We start from the raw sequence: 23,381 nt of genomic DNA on the forward strand, positions 1-23,381 counted from the left end.
GACACTGCATGGGACCGGTTGTAGAGGCGAAAACGGATGCAATGAAGGAGTAGAAGGAGCAAAAGGGCAATACTAACAGCAAATACCCAAAACATTACTATTTTATGCACAAATAATTCTATACTCAAGAGGCCAAGATAAAAGGATATTGTCATTAGTGGCATTAAACTACTTAAGCAATGCTCAAGTAGTTTATGAGGTCAACAGAAACACTCAATGAATTACAGCCTTAAATGGATCATAAATACACTAAATAATTAGATTTATATAATGTTGCCTTGATTATTCATTTGCTCTATATTCTACACATTCAAGCAAGAAAGGTAAAATGATTGCTAATTACATGCCATACCTATCTTCCCAGTGTCAGTACCTCCCTCATTAGACGATTTTTATCACAAATGTGTCTACATTTTAGAAGTCTAAGGGCATGGCTACACTTGCAGATGTAGAGCGCTTTGAGTTAAACCAGCCTTCAGAGAGCACAGTAGGGAAAGCGCTGCAATCTGTCCACACTGACAGCCTCAAGCACACAGGCGTGGCCACATTTGCAGCGGCATTGGAAGCGGTGCATTGTGGGCAGCTATCCCAGCATGCAAGTGACTGCAATGTGCTTTTCAAATGGGGGGGGGTGGAGTGTGACAGGGAGTGTGTTGTGTGTATGGGGGGGAGAGTGGGTTTTGGGGGGGGGCTGAGAGCATGTCAGCATGCTGTCTCATAAGTTCACACAGCAGCAGACCCCCTCCCCTCCCCTCCGCCCCTCTCTCTCTCACACACAGGATTCCACAGTAATGGTTGCTTTGTCTCGGAGCAAATAAGCAGCGGAGCTTTCAAAGGGCATATCCACATTCCTGCAGTGATTCCAAAACAATGAGAAGAGTGGCCACTTGACTTAAGGGGATTATGGGACGTTTCCGGAGGCTGATCAGAGCACAGTAATGCAACACCTCGTCCACACTGACGCCCGAGCGTTTCAGCCAAGGCGCAACAAGCGTTAATCTTCTCGCCGAGGTGGAGTACCAGCAGCGCTGTAGCCCTGGAGTCAGAGCACTCTAGATGCCTTGTCAGGGTGGTCGGGGAGTGAGCTAGGGCGCCCGGGGCTGCTTTAATGCGCTCTAACTCGCATGTGTAGCCAAGCCCTAAGTAGAGAATTTTTTTTAAAGTAAGTTTAAAATAATCAGCTGAACGTATCAATGAATATTTTCTCCAAATGCCAAGCACACTACCAATGCCACATAACAAAATGCTTCCAACTGAAAAAGCAGGAACGGTAGTATGATTTGATTCCATACAAAGAAATTATATTAAAGGAACACAGACTACAAAGTGAAGCATTCAGTACTCAAGAAATGCCCAAAACAAGGTTCCTGTGCAGTCTTAGCTCTGAACCCTTGTTTTCCGACATTTCAGAAGTTTAATGATAAGATCACATTTTTTTCCCCACAGAACTGCCCGATTCACTATGCAGTTGGGACGATACTGTCCAAATGAAAGCTTTGAAATATTTGTATCTTCCCTTTTTGATGTGTGCCCATGCTTAGCACATTACTGCACATAATCCATTCCTGCACTGATGGAACTCCATCCTCCAGAGGGGGTCTTAACTCCTTTACCTATGTGCCTTCAATCACCGTATAGAAGGTGGCAAGATTCCATAAGAAGCTTCTTTACATTCATACTTCTGTGCAGGGTGGACATAACACTGATAAAAATACAATCAGTGAATGGTCAAAGAAGTGGATTTTTTTTAAACCCTTACAATATTGACAAACCACAACCAAATTTCCACTAAACCATTAAGAGATACATCTGTGACCTAGCAGTTAAAGCCATGCCAAATTCCAAGTTTCTGGTAAATACCATTGAAATGCCAGAGCAAGTGTTCAAAATAAAGGTACTAAATACTGTATATATAGTTTTTTAAATGGGAAAAAGGGCACTTCCTTCCACTAGGCATTCTCAAACATGCTAGGGTATCTTAATTCTATTTTTCTAAAGAAAATTTGTTTCTGGGCTGAAATCAAATGTGGCACTTCTGAACCCAAAAAGGGAGGAAAGAGTTACAAACATCTACAATCCTCTAGAATCAAAACATTTGGACAATCTCAGCTCCAGACATCAATATATACTCTGTCTACAGTTTTATGAGACAGTTTTTCCAATTACACATCTTATTGGTAAAAAACTGATATAGAATTAAAGAAAATACCTCCCAAAATTACAAGAGAATTTGTTTGCATTGCAACTTATGTTTCTGCACTTAGGTTGACTTAAAACTCTCTTCATTTTTACACGCACCCTTTCCAATTTACAGTGCTAGATACTGTGTTCAAGAACACCAAACCAAGACTTAGAATGCATTGGTTGCCCAGACTGAAATGTTTCCTTTCTAAGAAGGTACTAAGCCAATGGGAAACTGAACACTTGCTCCAAGGTTAGAATTTAAAAGCAAGGCATACATGCAAGGTGTAAGTTCTAATCACTAGATTCAAATCAAGAATCCCATCTGACTGACAGCCTATTTCTAGGCCATAACAGCACAAAACTAAATAATGCTTCAGGGAATCTTAGTCCCTTGCTGCAAAGGCCAGAGCAATAATTCACAAGAAATGTAATATAATAAATGTCCCTTGCACTTCTGAAGAATAATTAAGATTAGCAAAGAGAAGTACAACATCTTTTGACCACCCAGAGCTTTTGTAAAAGGTAATTATGCATCGCATGTATGGAACACATTGATTCAGCTACATTAGGTCATAGTAGGAGACTATGCATACATATCCTACATCATACAGGAGGTCCTTCTGAAGACATGGTAGCAGCTGTTACAACATGTGAATTGCTCCAGGTGTACCTATTTAATCATTGCACACTTTTAAAACCAGTTATTTTTATGTGATTTCTCAAACAAGTGATTCCTCTCATCCCTTATGTATGTGCATGCAATCCAATAATGATTACTAAGAATGGTGGGAGAAGGGACACTAGATATTTTACTTGTCTTCAAAAAACAAACGAAAAAAAACAAAACTGTGCTCACCCTGGAGAAATCAAATATAGCAAGACTGAAACACTAGAAATACCAACTATCCAAGATACAGTATCAATAATGTGCATAATTATGGTAATTAGAAAAAATTCTTCTACTACTGCCCCCTATTCCTCTCAAATCTCCCTCCTTTACAGATCAAGATAGAGTGCTCAGTAAAACATAAAACTGATTAAAGAAGTTCGCTAGTTTTTAGAAGTAATACTTTCCACTATTCAAGTAGAAAAAAAATTATTTTGCATTTAATATCTTGTTGGAGAGGATATAAAAACAAAGTCTATATGTGAGAAAAGTGCTTTTATCTCAAGAAGCAAGTTCCATTGTTAACTAAGAAGTAGGGAGAATTCATTCATCCAGTATAGACAGCATAGAAATACCCAGGTAGTCTGTCTTGTGTGCAGAAGGGGGAGATCCACAATTGGCATCTCTATATACCAACTCTAGCCCAATATTTTTACACATTTAAAAACCTCATCTTCCACAAACCTCCAGCCAAAGTGGACTAGATGGGACTTCTAGCTGAAGGAGTTTACCGTTTTCTCTCCTTTTGGGGCTACGCACTACTTTAGCAGTGCTGCTAGGCCATTAAACCCAGGAAGAGAGCTTACAGATTTTTGGAAGGAGATAAAAACAGGGTCAGGATGAATATGGGATGGATTTTTGTATGTAGGGCTTGCTGTTTTAGTTTGCTTTGGAAAGTTTTAGTTGTAAAAAAACTTAACCTAACAGACATCTTTGGGCTAAGTTTCAATCGTTTTCACATAAAATTTGGCATGTGCCAATTGTTGTGTGACCTCAGAAGCACAATTATTATTCTTGCAAGATCCTTTTTCTTATAAAAGAGTCATCAAACACAATCACTGTACTATAATGTGAAATTTAGTAAGTAGTTTAAATTGTTTTGGATGGATTTCTGATGACATTTGTCCTCAAAAAGACAAAAACAGTGCTAGAAATAGCCCATGAAAACAGTTTTAACAGACATCTTTAGTTTGAATTTACTAATAGGACAGAAGGTTCATGAGTGTTTGGTTTTCCCTTAATTTTGAGGATGTGGAAATAGACTTGAAAACACATGAAGCACAAAATCACACCTACATAAAATACCTTCAGAACACTGAATGAAGGGACTGTATAAAGACAGTATTTTTTAAAACATCAAGCCTCAACAACCCTATTAAGTAGTGTATCTTTTTTACAAATGGGTAAACTAAAGAAAAGAAAGGCTATGTTGCCCAATGTTACTTATCAACTCTGTGGTCTTGGGGGAACCAGGGCGCAGTACCTAGCCTTTCTGACTCACAAAAGACCTTCCCCCCCGCCTCTGCTTGAGTCAAAAGCAGATCAGAAGACAGACTTACAAAAAGCAATGAAAAGGTAGTGGGAGACACACCTAAACCCTTCTGGACAAGGGTGACAGGATTAAGGAAACTCCCTTAGCCTCATTTGCAATCGAAGATGGGACAGGGAGGGCATGTCCATTAGAATACAGAATGGAGAACAGAGATTCCAAGGCAAGAACTGCACTGGACTATGGGACCAGAAAAGCAGTGCATGATGGGGAATCTCTGCTCCAGATGTTAATGAACTCACGCCTGCACACACCCAGCTCAGTAGTTATCAGACCCATTCTAGTAATAAATCCTTTATTGGTATCCAAAATACTGAAGCTGCCTAATTGCGTTGTGAGCTCCCTCAAAGGAACACTGCCCACAGCCAGGAATGAGCAGTTCCTATTGTCTAGCTTGAAAAAAAACAAAAAACAACAACTTTGGTATACTCCCTTGAGACATCAGTTTACCCGCAAACAAATCTAGTGTTCTCCCTTGAACCATTTTTCTTTCCCTACAAAAGTCCCTACCCACGCTTAAGTAAGTGCTCTGATGCCTGGATCCAAAATCTGCAGTTCCATAGTACGACTTCATCTTCTCCTGACTGATCATGCTGGGGGCGCTGCCTGTCTCCAGCACTCCGGACCCTCAGCTACCACTACCATCTGGGACCCCTGATCGATTCAAGCTTCACGGAGTGGTGAGAACCCAGCTCTCTCTCTCTTTCTCTAGGTATAGCCTTCTGACCCAGACCTGTGAGATTGGTTACAACTGAGTTTTCTAAACCTGACTTTTATAATATTAAATCTAACTTAAATTTGATTATAACTGTTGTGTTTGTTTGGCTCCCCTTGTATGGTTATTACCGGGCAATAAATAACTTTCATGGTTAAGCTGGTTGCTTCTCTCTTCCCCTCCTCCCCCCCGCCCCCCCCGAAGGTGTTTTTTGGCTTCCCCATTCACTCTGCAGCAACGCTCCTCGTACCTAAGTTAAAGATCTCTGCAGAGCCCAAAAATCCTATGGGGTTTGCTCATCAAGTGGGTTACTACCAGAACAATTGTAACGCGAAAGTGGGGATAGGGACGTGCTGAACCTGGGGCACGAGGGCGGCAGCGTGGAAGTGCTGCTCGACCCAGCCTCCTGAGTCCAGGGGCATAGAAGGGGGGCAGACTGAAAGTGCTGCTCGACCCAGCCTGCATAGGAGGGGTCAGCTTGGGAGTGCGATTAACCCAGTCCTCTCAGACGCGCTCGGTTAATGTGTGTGTGTTCGTCTGATTCCGGGGCTGGCAGAACCCAGCCCTGGGGAACCTAGGTCCTGCAGGATAGCTCCACTGGGAGGGAACTTGCAGAAGGGAGAAGTAGAGCTCGGTATGAGAACACAAGTGACACAAGCAGTACTCCGACAGAATTACAGAAACAACCTCCAACGCAATAAATGATCAGAGGGGGAGCCGTGTTCGTCTGGATCTGTAAAAGCGGCAGAGTCCTGTGGCACCTTATAGACTAACAGACGTATTGAAGCATAAGCTTTTGTGGGTGAATACCCACTTCATTGGATATATTCACCCATAAAAGCCTATTCTCCAATACGTCTGTCAGTCTATAAGGTGCCACAGGACTCTTTGCCCCTAATAAATGAGCATACTCCAAGATAATGGACAAATCTGGTTACATCAAGGTCAGAGTTCAAGTCAGCAACAGCTGGAAACAGAACCAATGAGTCCTGGCTACCAGTTGCATACTCACTACAAAGCCACATTTCCTCCTTATCAATCACCACTATGGCTTTTCAATTCATCAGCATACTTCTAAATAGAACAAACTCTGTCCTTTAGACAATATCAATGTTCCTCAGGTGTGGTAGTACATTTTCTGGAATGGCAACAGTTTATCAATAGCTGTGAGATGACCAATGGGGTAAGCATGAGGGGTGAGGTAGACAGGAAGTGGAAAAAAATGAATTTGGAATATTGATTTAGTTTTCAAGTCAGTTATAAAAGGAAAACATGGAACCCAATATTAAACTTCAAAAGCCTAATGAGTCCAAGAAGAGACAGCCTGTTGAGTCAATGTATTAAGTAATATAATCTGTCCAAATGAGACACTCACCTGAAAGAAGTCTTGCCAGAGTTAGTCGTGAACCTGTAATTTGAAATTTAAAAGAAAACTTACAAAACAGTTGGAAACGTAATTGAACACACACCAGAAATAAAAGGATAACACTGTCAGTTAGTTTAAACAATATAATTTACACAAGATGGTAGGAAATTTTTATCTCCCTCAACCAAGTACTACTTTTCAAGTCAACGACGCACAGTAGAAAATTTAGGATCCAGTTTATGTAATCCAATCACCAGCATCTCATTTCTCAAACTCTAGGTCTTTATGTGAGAGGAAAGAACTTGTAGCAGGAACTGGGTCACAGTTCCACATTAGCAAGTTCTTGGAATTCATGGACAATAAAAAGATCATTTTGTTTAATCCAAAACGTGGTACAGTTTCACAAATTTCATACAGTAAATTAATACCTTTCCTCAGTTACAAATACAGTATTTTGGGCCGCAAGAGGCCTTTTGTATCATCTGATCTGAGCCTTCTGCACTTTGTAGGACATTTTCCCCACATTATTCTTACTAGACGGAAGCCTGAACATTAAAAGGTCACGTCCTTGATCACAATTCTCAAGAACACACATTCTGGTTAGCTCAATCAGTTACTTGTATTTTCCAGTTTAGTTCATATGTATTTTAAGTTGTTTGAATGGCAGGAGCATTATCTGCTCTTTAGTGAATAAGTACTTAACTCCAGATCATCTTCCCCCTTCCATTGTACAGGTGCTGTGGGGAACTGCTAGAAAAGAATGTTTGCTTGGAGATAGCTTTATTTGGGGAAAAGGTAGGTAATCACACCCATGGCTCATAGGACTTGTTTGCCAGCCAGTCAAGGGAGTGTATACTTTCTAATATTACATTATTTTACTAATTATAAACACTATCTCTGGCACAAGAGATATGAGACTACGAGCTCTACTAGTTCTAAAAATCTTGGACATGGTGATCAAAAAAATCTGTTCAATTCATTAACTACGGATTATACTTCCTCTGCTTAAAAAAAAATCACTTTTAAATACAAAACATTTTGATAAACCTACTTTTTTTTAAAATGTAGCTAGCACATTTAAGGTAGATTTTAAAAAACAATTCTGATATGTTTGTGTGCATTTTTTACTGAATTCCAATTTCTATTCGAGTGCAGGTGGTTGACACAAATCATGAGTAAAAAAATTAATCTAGCAAAGAAATGTGTCATTCACCATCTTCTAACATTAGAAAAACAAGCTCTATAATTGCTTAAATAAGTGTGTATATATAGTATATCCTCTTGGTTAGCAAGAGGTACCAAATTTAGTGTGAAGGCTTTTTTGGGGGAGGGAGGCAATTATTTTAATGATTACCAACCATGAGAATCAACTTTCATTATGAAAATACCTAAGTATACTCCATTTCAAAAATGCACTAGTAATCAATAGACAGAATTGTCTTGCAGCCCTCTGGTAATTTCCCTTTAAAGAATGATACACCATATACCCGAGTGCTATAAAGTCTTAGATCAACATACACACACACTTTTAGATCTTTTTTTAATTGTTTCCAGTAGGAAGGGGTCATTCACAACAGACAGGCAGAGAATGAAGAAACTTTTGGGGCCAGACTCTCAGCTCTGCCTCTTAAATTTGGAGGAACTATTTGCACCTTTGGGACAAATTAAACACTAGCTCTCCACTAACCTGGTCCCCTCAAGGTTACTCTGGACCCTATGTTGGTACCATCAGCCCCGAGCATGACAAACAGGGATCATTTGGGCACAGGGACATTAATTTTTCCCCAATTTCTGACAGTGTTTTCCACAAAAGCGGTTTGTTGCAAACACCTCTGAAAGACAGCCAGAGAAAGTGGAGAGCTACAGATTACTCAGAGGGCACCAAACATCCTATTTTACTGACTGATTGCAGTATGTTCAGAATTGACATATGTAGAAGATATATGCACTGTAGGATAGCCATTTTTTCCCCTAACCACTCAATTCTATTCTAAGGGTCAATCCAGTGCACTTCAGATGCAGCCAAACTTGTTCCTATAACCAGCTATAACTGATGGTACTTAGTCATTTTTGCTAGGTAAAGAATAACTCCAACAGAAGCATAGGGACTCCACAGCAGAATACAATAACTAGTCAGAAAAAAGCAATAACCACGGGCCACATCAGGAAGGAGAGGGGGGTTGGATGGGGCAGGGGTTCCGGGGGCGGTCAGGGGACAGGGAGAAGGGGTGGTTGGATGGTGCAGGGGTCCCAGGGGGCAAGTCAGGAATGAGAGGAGGGGTTCGATGGGGCAGCAGGGAGCAGTGGATGGGGTGGGGGCCTGGCCATGCCTGGCTGCTTGGGGAGACACAGCCTCCCCTAACCAGCCCTCCATACAATTTTGGAAACCCGATGTGGCCCTCAGGCCAAAAAGTTTTCCCACCCCGGTACAGATCTTTGCAAATTTGTCTCTGAAGAAATGGAAAATTTAATTCCAAAATATTAGGTGAATAGCATGTGTGTAAAAATCAGAGATTAAGGAAATACGGAGTACATTCAAATGAGACATGATTTACAAAATTCCATCAAGTGAACTACCAAAGCAGCCCAAGCTAACTCTTAGTAATCATACAATATTAAACACTTTCAGAGTTTATTAGGAACATTGGTGAGCAAACCCATTTGCTTCCTCAAGGGAAGAGATGTTTCTATTCAGCAGGGGGAAAAAAAAAAAAAAAAGACAGGAGAAAATTAAAAAGCCTTTAGCAAGTATTGGAGCACATGTCTAGACTTAAAGCATGTGAGAAGCCCAAATAAATTCAACAGGACTACTCAAGAGTTTAAGGTTAGGCCCTAAATCAGGGCATGAGCTAGCCCAGAAGTCTAATGACAAGTGAAATCACGGATTTCAAACCTACTCTATGGAATCATCAGTAGTTTAAACCACTAAAACTATTCCCAACTTCCAAAGCCAAAAGGACATTCTAATACTGAACAGGTGTAAATTGTAAGAATACCTCATACAAAATCCCGAACAGTATTAAACCTACATCTAAAACAGTGGTTTTCAACCTGTGGTCTGCAGATCCCTGGGGTTCCACTGACTGTGTCTAAGATTTCCAAAGGGGTCCGCACCTCCATTCAACTGTCAGTAGCATACAGAAACTTTTCCCTGGCTTGCTCAGGGATTTAAGCTATCAATTTCTTTAAAGCAGAGGTTCTCAAACTGTGGTCCGCAGAAAAGCTCCATTCAGGTGGCCTGCAGATAGTTCCCTCTAAGATGCATGCCTGGACGGCCACACACAAGAGAATGAAGGGCCATCCACCTAATTAGTGGAGCCAAGCAGGCTCTGGCTGCCAGGGAGAGATCCTCCTTCCCAACCTCAGCTCTGTGGAGGGGAGGGACTCCCTTCCTTCCCAGCCCCAGCTTATGGGCTGCTACAGCAGGGGAGTGCACATCCATCGCATTAGAAAGGTAAGATTACCGATATTAAAATATGAGTTGTGTGCTTTTATTTGTAGAACAAAAAAAGTTAATTAAGGATTTTTTTATATAGTGCTTTTATCCAAAGCGCTTTACAATAGTTAGCTAATGGTACAAACAACATTTGGAAAGATCGTTAAGTGGTCCGCCAAGACCCTCAGCAATTTTCAAGTAGTCCATGAAAAAAAAAAAAAAGTTTGTACGTTGGCCAAACTGGACAGTCTCTATGTAAAAGAATAAAGGGACACAAATTAGATGTCAAGAATTATATCATTCAAAAACCAGTCGGAGAACACTTCAATCTCTTTGGTCACGCGATTACAGACCAAAAAACTGGCAATTCAACAAAAAAAACTTCAAAAACAGACTCCAATGAGAGACTGCTGAATTGGAATTAATTTGCAAACTGGATACAATTAACTTAGGCTAGAATAAAGACTGGGAGTGGATGTGTCATTACACAAAGTAAAACTATTTCCCCATGTTTATTTCCCCTCCTACTGTTCTGGTAAACTGCTGGAAATAGCCCACCTTGATTATCACTACGAAAGGTCCCCCCCATCCCCCTCCCGCACAGCTCTCCTGCTGGTAATAAGAAAAGGAGTACTTGTGGCACCTTAGAGACTAACCAATTTATTTGAGCATAAGCTTTCGTGAGTCACAGCTCACTTCATCAGATGCACAAAGTTGAAAACACAGTGAGGATATTTTTTATACACACAGACCATGAAAAAATGGGTGTTTATCACTACAAAAGGTTCTCTCTCCCCTCACCCCACTCTCCTGCTGGTAATAGCTTATCTAAAGTGATCACTCTCCTTACAATGTGTATGATAATCAAGGTGGGCCATTTCCAGCACAAATCCAGGGTATAACAAGGACGTCTGAGGAACAGTGGGGGGAGGAGGGGGAAAGGAAAGGAATAAACAAGGGGAAATAGGTTACTTTTTATAATGACTCAGCCACTCCCAGTCTCTATTCAAGCCTAAATTAATTGTATCCAATTATCCGGCTACTACTCTGAAACCATTCATAGGGAAGGAAGACTTAAGAGACACTATGGGAAAGGACGGAATTATGGAGACATAATTGCTCTTAAAGCAACCAGAAGGTTCTGAATATGGAAAAAAAGAGCTGCCTCCTTTAGGCAGATGCAAATTAAAACACCTATTATCCAGAGACTGACAAGCGTGTAAGCCCCCTCAGCCAGATCAAAGTGGCAGCACAGAAATCCTAGTATCCTACTCTTTTCCAGATACTAGCAGAGGCGGGGGCAATGCTTCTGACTGAGTCACGGGGTATGCCTACACTGCAATCCCAGGTGCGAATGCAGCAGCTGTAGACATATTCGAGCTAGATTTGATCTAGTTAGCTTCAACAACAATAGCAGTGAAACCACAGCAGCATGGAGTAACTGCTTGAGTACAATCTCAGGGTCCTAAGTTGGCTTGTCTTTAAGTATTGCTGCAGCAGCACCCCTACCTTTGTCGTCTATACATTTCCAGCAAGATTTTCCAACCTCCTATATTACAGAGTACATTTTTGTTCTGCTACTGTATTTAGTGACGAAGCAGCATCTTTGAAATATAGCCCAAATAATTCTCCAAGACCTGCCCAACTAATCAGATAAACTCATAACCTAAAGATCACAGAGCAAACGCAGTTTACAATTCTAAATGACAGTGGCAAGAAAAACTCATAAGATCTCCTTAGGTAAGTTGTTCACAGTACAAAAATAACTGCCTGTAACTTAGTTGTGCTAATACCTATCCTAGGCTAGGAAAAAAATGATGTACTGTTAGGTAATATTGCAACCAACACGTTCTAAAAGTCCTTACACTCAACCAGCTAAACAGATGTTAGCAACAGTGCAATTTATCTACATTAGACTATTAGACCATCTTAGCTAGAACATGTTATCAAACACACATTTTACTCTAGTCTAGACAGGGCATATTCATTTTAGATGAGAAGAAATCCAAACCTAAAATCTTTTTCTTCTAGAATGCACTGTCAATCTTATACATGTGTATAGATGCTAAACACAAATGATTAAAGAACTATACCGACTCAATGCCAACAGAGGCTCATCCTAGCCATCTGCCTAACACCATTCTCAAAACCCTCCAGTCCCTTAAAAAGTCCGCAAGAACAGCAGTGTCTCGCACTAAGCCCTGGAAGTCATCACATCCAGGTTCTGGTAGAACAAGGAGAAGAGCTGAGTTCCAGGGTCAAGTATCCCTTACTATGAACACCCACCTATATAGCTCCTTCCAATTTAAACCAAACTCTAACTCATGCACCTCATATGACTGCAACTGTGGTGTCACTCAAGGTGCAAGGTAGTCTTTACTGGTATGTCTACACTGCAATCAGAGGATGTGACTACAGATCACCTAGACGTACCCAAGCTAGCATTTTAAGATGATTAGCTCTGGTACTTAGTAGCAGTGAAGCTGCAGTCGCCCTGACTTCAATGAAGGCTGTACAAGCCTGCCCAGAAGGCTTGGTAATTACTCAAGCTACCATGGCTTCTTAGATACCAGTAGTCCGGCATGTTCCATACAAGCCGCAATCACTTTATGGACATACCCTAAGGTGGGTGAAACCCAAAACGTTCAGGGCTTCAGAATTAAAAAAGAACACCTTAAACTCCATCCAAAAACCACAGTGTCAGCCAGTACAGAACATGGAATCAATGTGCATTCCAAGAGAAACATCACTTAACGTAGATACATTTTTCAGTAGCTTCACTTCCCAAATTCTCTTAAGGTGTAGCGCAATGTAGAATGCATAGAGTAGTCCTATCTCATGGATAGAAAGGCCTGGTTGACCATGGCAAGCAGGTAGCGCACATGAGAGTAGACGACAACTCAGGAGAAGAGAGACAGTGATCCATTATAGAAAAGAAAAAAAGCAGTGGACTGAAATCAGGAAGCCAAGACACAGAAGTGAGAGATGTAGTAAGTACAGCCAAATAGCATTTGATGAATAAATTTTGACTAATTCCATCAGTATTGACTGAATATTTGATTAGACACACTTTGCAATGGTCAACCATCTCTACAAATGGTCAACTACGAAGGGATGAATGCCAGTAAAATTAACTGAACATATTCATTGATTTTGTTCTTCTGTATGACCAAGCCTAGCAGTTAGTCAATTTCAAAAAAACTATTAATTAGGCAATGGATTAATGTTTCATTTAAGTACCATAAACAATAAACACGACAACTGTGACTTGAATGGAACGGAGGGCGTCACAGTGACCAGAGTAAAAAACCCTGTGCTAATAGGCATCAAGTCCTGTATGATGTCCTGTTCTACAATATCTAGCTCATTTTCTCAAAAGTTCCATATGATTCACAAATATCATTAAAATGCTGTTACCTGATAGAGGGTTAGCAGACTGATTTTTTAGTTAAGAGACAATAGGTTAAAACATTACCCGGAAAGTCTCCGGAAATCGCTGGCTTGGAAGATAACAGAGCGTACCATTTCTAGGCTGCAGGTTAAACTTCAGCCCAGGTTTTTAGCAACACAGTTATAATCCAGTAGTTATTCCAACAGACAAATTAGTCGGGGGCTTAGTCCACTTCCCAGTGAATAAGTGTCCATGTTAAAAAATCTACTACCACAGTTGGTTCTCTTGTAGACCATCTCAGAGGACAAAGCATGGTTAGCACTGAATCTCAACAAACCTCACCAGCAGAGGTGATCTTTCTAGATTAGGAGAGAAGCACACTGGCAAAGCAGTTGTGTTGTGTTATGTCTGCCACTCCACACACTCTGCTTCTTCAGAGGATAGGATATTTCCTTCTCTGGGGCGATCAATCTTGCACCTTTCATGAACACTCAATTCACTTTATAAACACTAATTTTCAGTCACTTATTTAGTCCACACTATACCTGGCACTGAGCTATTTCTATATTCTGTATACCATAATGAGAAGATGATAAATGAAGTAGACAATTTTCTATTGGATAAGCATAACCATATACAATATAAACAGAAGTTTTACTACAATTAATAAACTTGGTAGAAAATGTCAGCTATAATCATCTCTCAGGATAACGACAAACTTCTTTGATTAAGTTACAACAAACTGTCTAATTAATATTAGAAAGAGAGCTCAGAAGTTAAGAGTCATTACTCATGAAAACAGATTCTAGAGCTAGTTACAACTCTTGCATTACAAATAAAGATCAAAACCAAGAAAAGGACAAGGTTAATTCCAGAGAATCGATTTGCTAATTCAAGTCTTAACGCTATATATTTTTCCATACACTGAGTGGGGACCTAGCTATGGGTTTCTCCATCTTTCATATCAAACTTAGCTAGTAAGATTCCTTGAATTGGGGTTTACCCTTGCACCCCGACTACTGGGAAAGAAAAGAATTTTCATAACCCTCTTTCAGACTGTCACCTTCTTACCTCCTACCTTCTCCATTTACTTTTACTCTGCTTCCCTCAGTCTGTTTTGTATGTCCATGTTGTTAACCAATGATGTTCTCTTTGGGTTCCTCTCCCATTTTTGAAAGGATTGATGAGAGACTATTCTCTTTTTGTGATCTTCCTTTCTTGTTCTGCTTGCCATCAGCAGCCAAGTGAAACTGATCAGTGCTTGCAAATTTTACTTTGCTGCTCTTGCTGAGACACCAGAGCAGAGGAATGAAAGTTATAAGTAGTATGTCAGTTTCATAGCTACTTTTACACTGAAACTGATTAACAATTCTTGTATTTTTCTTTTCCATTTTGTCCCTTTGCTACACTGGCAGGAGCAGCAAGCTAAAATTTGCAGCTGGATCAGTTTCACTTGCCAGCTACACAAGCAGCAGTACATGATCTGACTGATTTCTTACCCCTTATACACATCACACCAAAAGGAGAAGCGGCAGATCCAAAAAAAAAAAAAAACAAGGAAGAGTTATAGGAGAAAACCAAAGGAAAAGCTGGTGCCAAAAAGTGACTCGAAAGGCAAGTACAAAACAGACTGGAAGAGGGAGAAGCAGAAGAAAAAGATGAGGGAGACTAGGGAAATATGGAGCAGGCCCACCTCCATCAGCATGAAAAGCTAACAAGGAGATAGAGAAGAGGGAACAAAGAAACTCTCCCACGCAGAGCCTGAACAGCTCCAAAGTTAAAAACTAAATAGCCAAGGCTGATACAAAAGACAGGCCACCCCTCAGTGTGCAGCGGCAGAGCTGGCTTTTTTTGCAGCCTCATTTGCATTGATTTTCCGTCAGGAATGATCCCCCAACCTCTACCCCAATTTTGCATGTCCTCATTTGGTCATTAAATACCACCTTCTAACTAACAGATATTTGGGGATTTTTCAAGCTCTGCTTTCCCATCAGTGGCATACTATGCATTTAGTTAATGCCTTTCTCCAAAGAGCTCAAAATCACTCGACAGGGCAGAATGAGTATTATTACTCTTAGCTTCCTCATCTATAAACTGAGTCACAGGGAGGGTAAGCAACTTTCCCAAGGTCATAGTGAATCAGTAGCAAAATGAGGAATGAGTACCCATGTCTTGACACCTTGTCTCCTATTCAACCTTTAGGCCTGGGTTCTCAAACTTCTTTTTTTTGCTGATTCCCCTTTGAAAATATTTTAGGCTGTGACAACACCGCCACTCCCATAGCAAATTACTGTACACACTCACAGGAGCACACTCATGATATTGCCACCCTTAGGGCTTGACTGCACTACAGGGGTAAGTTGACCTAAATTATGCTACTCCAGCTAAATGAACAACATAGCTGGAGTCAACGTAGAGTAGGTTGACTTAACCTGGTGTCTTCACTGAGCTGGGTTGACAGGAGACGCTCTCCAGTCGACTTCCCTTATTCTTCTTGGAGAGCTGGCATACCAGGGCTGACCAAAGAACACTCTGCCATTGATTTAGCAGGTCTTCACTAGACCTGCTAAATCGATGCCTCCTGCATTGATTGCAGTAGAATTGATCTCCCCCTAGCAAAGTCCAGCCCTTACTTCTGCCCTGATGCTGGTGGCGGCACTGCCTTCAGAGCTGGGTGGCCGGAGAGCAGCAGCTGCTGTACCATAGACAACTCATGCCTCCTCAAATGAGGGCACAACCAGGAAAGACACATGACTTCTCAGGTGGCTCAAGCCAGCAGCTTCCAGTCACTGCTAAGGATGTAAGAGTTTAACCTGTTAACCAATAAGCTTGATGCTTATCAGTTTCTGTTAACTGTTAAACTCCATCCAGGGTCCCTCCCAGCTGTCGGCCCCGTGCCCCTGGGGCTCTGCTGCTGCCTGGCATCCCTGCGCACCCAAAATCCCAGCTACTGCCCCGTGCCAGGGCTCTGCTGCCACCTGGCATCCCGGGATCCCTCCAGGCTGCTGGCATCCGTGCCAGTTGTCGGGATCCACACCTGGGGTGCCGGCAGCCAGGCCCCCAGGCCTGCGCCCCGTCCTGGGACCCTGAGCCTGCCAGGATGCGGGGCGGGGATCCCCATGCTGCAGCACCCCCCACCCTTAGTTCCCTGGTAAATGTTTAATTGTGTAACCAATAGAACTTTAATTGGTTACATGGTTACTGTTTTTACACGTTATTTACATCACCGGTTGCTGCTCTGTGCAGCGCAGCAGTTGCCTTGGAGAGCCCAGTGGCATCCCGCTCCCTCCTCCCCTCCCCATCTGCCAGAGACAGGGGCCAAGCAGGCCGGAAATGTGCTGGTGGAGAGGGGGGCCTCTGGGTTGCAGAGCCCCTGTCCACAGCAGCTGGCTGGAGGCAGGGTGGACCACCGCCCCAACTGGGCTCTCTCAGGCAGCTGCTTCACTGCACAGAGCAGCGACCCAGAGCGGCCAGCGTAAGAAGCAACTGATCCCGCCCCCTCCTTCCCTCCATGGCCAGAGACAGGGGCTGAGTGTGCCGGGGACAAGTGCAGGGGGAGGAGGACAGAGCACTTCTCCCTCCCCCACAAGCAGGCCAATCTCGGGGGGAGGCACTTGACCCTGCATAGCCCCCCACGCATCATCTCTGTGCTGTACCTCCCTCCCTCCAGCAATATTTTTTGTGATCTCATGACCCTCCTAAAATAGCCTTGCAACCCCCTTTGGGGACGGGACCCCCAGTTTGAGAAATGCTGCTTTTGGCAACGAGGCCTCCCTAAAACAAACAGTAAAACGAAGGAAGAATCCTTCTCCGGGCAGATTTTGTGATTGGCTAGTATCTGAAGAACATATTTAATTCTACTGGAAAAGAAAGGGTAAAAACCATTCAGCCAAAAAAGGGCATTTTTCTACACAGATTCAATAAACAAAAGTGAGTGATCATTCATAAACAATTTTAACATGCCTTGCGATTAGCTTTCTTCATCTAAGAAAGTGATCAATTCTGTATTTTATGTCTATGACATTTTAGCGTTAGTACATTAAATACAAAAATGTCAAATTATAAAAGTGATGTTAAGACCTATAAAACTGTACTGTGACATGGGAGAGGAAGACAATTAAACGTTTGGTGATTTAAATGCATGTCATGTGTCAGCATATGCATAGGGCAAACCACAGCAGAACATTCACCCACCTGCAGTAAGCTTGCATCAAAGCACATCAAAATTTTAATCTCACAGCTAACCATAAGATTGAAATCAAGTTTAAATTAAATTACCTGCACTGGAAAGTCTTGTAACTAATGCTAATTAGCTCAGGCACACAAGATTTTAACATTATTAAATTATTTCCTCTAGAAAGTCCACTCACTCTTACTTCTTGTTCAGGCAATCGCTAAGACAAACATGTTCGTTTACATTTATGGGAGATAATGCTGCCCGCTCTTATTTACATCACCTGAAAGTGAGAATAGGCATCCGCATGGTACTGTTGTAGCTGGCGCTGCAAGGTATTTACATACAAGATATGCTAAACATTCGTATGCCCCTTCATGCTTCAACTTGTAGGCTCTAAAGTTTTACATTGTTCTATTTTTGAGTGCAGTCATGTAAAAAATAAATTCTACATTCATAACTTGTACTTCCATGATAAAGAAATTGCACTACAGTACTTGAATCAGGTGAATTCAAAAATATTATTTCTTATCTTTTTATAGTGCAAATATTTGTAATCAAAAAGAATATAGTGAGCACCGTACACTTTGTATTATGTTGACATTCAAATCAATATATTTGAAAATGCAGAAAAACGTCCAAAAATATTCATAATAAATTTAAATTTGTATTCTATTACTGTCTAACAGAGTGATTAAAACTGCGATTAATTGCGACTATTTTTTTAATCATTTGACCGCCCTAATAAATGGACTATTCTGATATTTCATACTTCAAAGTCCACATCCTCAGCTTTTAAAAATATACAGCCAATAATGCAAGAACTGTCCAGAGCAAAAAAGCGATGCCCCTTGAATACTTAATCAGTGTCTTACACCTAATATTTTAGAATTTTTAAAATGTATTCTCATGATCAAAAAATAGAATCTCACTTTTTAAATGTACAACAAAATAACTGAGCATCTCAAAGACCAGTTAGGTGCCCAACTCCCATGGAATTTTATGGTAGTTAGGCACCCAACTGCGTTTTGCCTTCGAAAACCTCCCAAGTGTCTAAGGATAGGCCAAATGTCTAGTGCTTTAGGAGTGCCTGATGAAGGCATGGGTGACCACAATAGCCTAAAAAACTAATACATTTATAACAACCCTAGGAAGAAAGAAGAAGAAAAAAAAATCAACCATGCTAATTGGCTTTGCTCTCAGTACTAATTTGCTAAAAACAAACACACCAGTTACAAGTTGTAGATCCATTCAAACTATTTTCTGTGAGGTTGCTCTAAAAAGATTATGCACTTGTGAGGGCTTGGAGAAAATAAGGAAAGTTTTAGTCTTTATTTTTAAAATATAGTATAACAACAACAGGGGCACAAGGCAAGTCTAGAATTAACATGATAGCATACGGAGCTGCTTGATTAGAATGGACTGAGTTATGCAAGCAGCACTTTCAGCCCAAGGCAGGAAGTCTCAGATTGTCTGTAACCGCCCTTTTGGTTATTTGAGAACAGCCTTACATTAGCTGCAGCCATCCTTCCTAAATCAATAGTCCTCAGTGTTCCAAAACCTTTCCAGGACTGCCACCCCACCCCAATATAGGTGGGTCTAGCCCAGAACATGCATCTCCTAGCCTGTTATTGACTTCCAATAAAAGCACTGTGCCTCCAACACCTTTGATTGTAAGGCAATATGAAGTGAACTTTGTACACACTTTTCACTTCAGTGAGCAAGTCTTTTCCAGTCTGCATCTCTGGACTTATCAGATCCAATACAAGTGGGATACAGCAAGATTATTTCATTTACACAACTACAGTTTTAGCTTTATTTGTGGCTGGTAATTTGAAGACATTAAGTGTAAAGAAAACAACACTGGCAAAAAGTCTAGAGTTCTTGTACATACTGATAGGCTTTGAAATTGTGGGCTTTTCTGAGAAAAAGACGTGGGAGTCACCATGGACAGCTCAATGAAGATTTCTGCCTACACAGCATTAGCATTCAAAGTAAATAGGATGCTTGGGTATATTCACAATCGGATTAAGAAATTCCACAAACAACAAATGGCACATTCTGTCTGGAATACTGTATCTGATTTTGATTACTTCAAAACAACAGATCAGAGTCTAGAGAGGGGGAAATGTATATGGTTATAGGTATAGGACAGGGGCGGGCAAACTTTTTGGCCTGAGGGCCAAATCGGGTTTCAGAAATTGTATGGAGGGCCGGTTAGGGGAGGCTGTGCCCCCTCCATCCGCCCCCCCCCGTGCTTCTTGCCCCGACACCCCCCTGGAACTCCTGCCCAATCCAACCCACACCCTCACCCCGTTCCCTGACGGCCCCCCCAGAACCTCTGCCCCATCCACACACACCCCAACTCCCTGTCCCCGATCGCCCCCCAGAACCCCTGCCCGACTGCCCCCCACCGCCCCATTCAAACTGCCCCTCCATTCCCCACCCTCTGACCGCCCTGACCCCATCCACACTCCTGCCCACCACCCCAAACTTCCCTGCCCTCTATCCAACCCCCCCTGCTCCCTGCCCTCTTACCATGCAGCACAGAGCACCAGTGGCTGGCAGCGCTACAGCCGTGCCGCCCAGAGCATTGCGCCAGTGTAGTGCAGTAAATTGCTCTCCTTAACTGCTACCATTCTCACGCGGAGCAGTTTAATACACGACACAAGAAGCATGGCACGCTGAGGCTGCGGGAGAGGGGGGGAACAGGGGGGCGGGGGCTAGCCTCCCGGGTCAGGAGCTCAGGGGCCGGGCAAGAGGGTCCTGTGGACCGTAGTTTGCCCACCTCTGGTATAGGAGAACCTTTGTGTTATCACCTTCAAAAGGTAGGGTTATTTGACCTGAAGAGGAGACAAGGGGAGTTAAGGTTTGTCTACATGGGGGATGTTTTCACTAGTGTAGCTACACCAGCACAAACTCCCTGAAGTAGACATACTGCATCAATGTAAGAAGTGGCTTGCAACAGTGCAACATACCGCAGTGAACGTCATAACTTCCTAAGAAACATGAGGGATTGGCCACTGACAGAGGTGAGAGGTCATACTAGATGGACCAATGGTCTTATCCAATATGGATCACTCCGTTTCACGAATTTCTAAAAGACTACAATGATCAGACGCTCACTCCATCAGTGTTTAGGGTCAAATTTCACAACCTGCAAGAGTATGTAGAAAGTCTGAATCTCTATAGAGCATTTGTAATTAGAAATTCTATTGACTACACTTTACACTTAGTAAAAAGACTGGATATAAATCAAATCATCTGCCAACTAATTTGTTAGTTAGTTTTAAAACAGCAATTCTCCTATGCAGAAAACTTATGACTACAGAAATGTTAATACAAGATTTCTGTTGTTTTTACTATTTAAAGCATAAGCTCCTACTACACTATAAAACCAATCTCAACAGGAGAACCCAGTTACAACATGGCACTGAACTGTGTTGGTGGGATTGACCACACGATTTGATCCAGCCATGTTTTAACTGTGTTTGGGAAATACTGTCTCATAAGGTGGTCTCCCAACGTTATTGTTTCATAAAACAATTTGTCTGAAAGTTGAAGTTATGATCCAAACAAGCAAAACCAAGAAGATTCAAAGTTAGGACTACAACTTTACCCTTTTTATCTCAGTTCAAAAATGGCCAACCACATTCAAGAATGAACTTAATGCTAAACAGTAGGGACCTGGCTCAACCTATGCCTTGCTACAGCTCCTCTCTAGTGTCAATATTTGCTGAGAGAGGAGAGAGCTCTGCCATGACACCCATGAATAAGAATACAAATGGAATGTACTTTTAGATAAACAGCAGCTACAAGAAGTGAACAGTAATGACCTTTCAAATGTCTATATCTTGGCTAACATTTTAATGAGTCACTTCTTAGTGTATGCGTAACGTGCCTCAGGTGGCACATGACCAGGACTTGTCACTGAATTTGGTCCACTGGTTGGATCATTAGCTTCCCCAGCTGACCAAATTCCATTTAAAAAAGCCACTGACCTCATTTTTAATACAACCACTACCCAAACAGAACTGGGAAACCAGGGAATGGGGATTGAGGGGTCAAGGAAGAGAGAATCCTTTAAGTGATCAAATGGAATTTAGGGACTCTAGTAGGAAAAGAAAGCATGGAAACTTTGAATCACACTGCAGTAGCGCATGGAGATCTTTCAACACTAACAGTTACATATTTGCTACTGAAGTTTTCCAAGGTTATAAATTATTAACTCCCAATCCATATAATGCCAATCTCATCAAGAAGACCCACCAACATGAACTGAGTGACTGAAGTTTCCCCTTGTTCAATCACAGCCAACATCATTCACTAAAAAGTTAGCAGTGAAGACTGCTGTATAATCCACATGCACAATTTAACACAACAAGGGTTCTTCCATCAAGAACTTGAATTTCAGGTCAGCTTCAAGGCCCCAAGATGGAGGTAAAATGAACTTTTCTCAATTCTTGGCCACATTAGCAACCCACATACAATAAAAACTAATTTTGACCCAGATGTATTCCTCTAAAACAACCTCAACAATGTTCAGTTTTCTATAAAAGCATGCTTCGTCTTATTAGACAGTAGATGATTTTCAGCTAGAACAAAATTCTTGCTCATTAAAACAAAACTTCCCAATACGTCTTCCTACATCTACATGCAAAGCCCAAATTCCTGTGACAAAACAAATGCAATATACAAACTGATCTGTTACTACCCAACTGGGGCTTTTTAGTCATCTGTACCTGTAACTACAGTACGTACGAAATGTTCAGACAACCGAGAACACTATCAACTTGAAAAATCACTTAAATAGTCTCCGAAATATTTGCTACAACAACTAATCACTTTGTAAAATAACACAATCCAACTCCCAGCTGCTAATGAAGGTCCACTACAACATGAAGTTGTGTATGGGATAAGGGAACGAGGGGAGCAAACCGCTCCTGAATGCAGTGAGGGGGCAGAAGCAGGCCAGCTACACAGTCCCCCTTCCTGGAAACGGTAGTAGAAACACAATTTACGAGCGCAACCTGCAAACAAACGTTGAGCAGCAGAGTCCTCACCTAGAAGACGACACATGAACCATCCCCTTGTGCAATGCTACTCCTCCCCGCCTCCCCCCAAGCAGACCATTACAAGGACCCCCCCCCATGCATCCACTGAGAAGGAGAAGCGTGCCCCCCCCCAACCCGCTCTGGAGGCAGGGCCAGCCCACCCCACTGCACAGCCCGCCCCCCTGCCCTCCAACCGCCTGAGCCCCTCCCTGGCCCTCTTCTTCCACTGGTGGCCCTATTGCATCACCATGATCCTCCCGGCGCCTTGCTCCCTGCTCCAATTACGGGCCGCTCACGCGCACCTTTCCCCTCGCCCCGCGCCTGGGTCGCCCCGCGCCTGGGTCCCCCCGCGGGCCCCGCCCCCCGCCGGGCCCCTCGCGGCCCCCGTACCTGGCCGCAGCGGCTCGGTGATGCTCAGCACCAGGAGGAAGAGGAGGAGGAAGGTGCCGCTGTCCGCTTTGGGCACCATTTATCCTCCGTTCATCCTCCCCCAGCGCAGCACCATAAACCCGGGGGAAGGAGGCGGGAGGAGGAGGAGGAGGAGCCGCCGCCGGGCCGCTCGGGCCCCCGTCCGCACCGAGCCCGCCCCCGCTGGAAGCCGGCGGCTCGGCCTGGCGCCCCGGCCGGGAGGAGACAGGAGACTGGCTGGCGGGGGCGGCCGGAAGGTCAGGAACAGGCTCCGTGCGCCGAGGGCCGCTCGCCTGGCTCTAGCTCCGCTCAAGATGGCGGCGGCGGCGGCACACTCCTCCCCCCCCCCCCACAACAAAGACCGACAGCCAATCAGCGCCGGGGGGCGGGGCTTCCGCGTGGGGAATCGGCCGATGCGCCGCCTGAGTAAGGTGAGG

The 23,381-nt window shown here is 42.8% G+C and overlaps 1 protein-coding gene across 4 annotated transcripts in view; it reads right to left on the bottom strand.

The window, feature by feature from the left end:
- Nucleotides 1–23,277, bottom strand: part of DGCR2 (DiGeorge syndrome critical region gene 2) — a 65,323-nt gene extending 42,046 nt beyond the window's left edge. Inside the window, exons 1-2 of one of the 4 annotated variants that reach the window (XM_075120272.1) lie at nt 22,927–23,277; nt 6,491–6,523 (exon numbers count right to left, since the gene is read on the bottom strand). In XM_075120272.1, coding sequence (XP_074976373.1) covers nt 6,491–6,523; nt 22,927–23,005 — 112 coding nt within the window. In that variant the 5' untranslated portion in view covers nt 23,006–23,277. The remainder of the gene's footprint in view (nt 1–6,490; nt 6,524–22,926) is intronic. The other 3 variants (XM_048821026.2, XM_075120273.1, XM_048821028.2) reach the window with 3 other exon arrangements.
- Between the last annotated feature and the right edge of the window lie 104 nt (nt 23,278–23,381).

Source organism: Caretta caretta, chromosome 15 (genome assembly GCF_965140235.1).
Source record: "Caretta caretta isolate rCarCar2 chromosome 15, rCarCar1.hap1, whole genome shotgun sequence".
Classification (NCBI taxonomy): Eukaryota; Metazoa; Chordata; order Testudines; family Cheloniidae; genus Caretta; species Caretta caretta.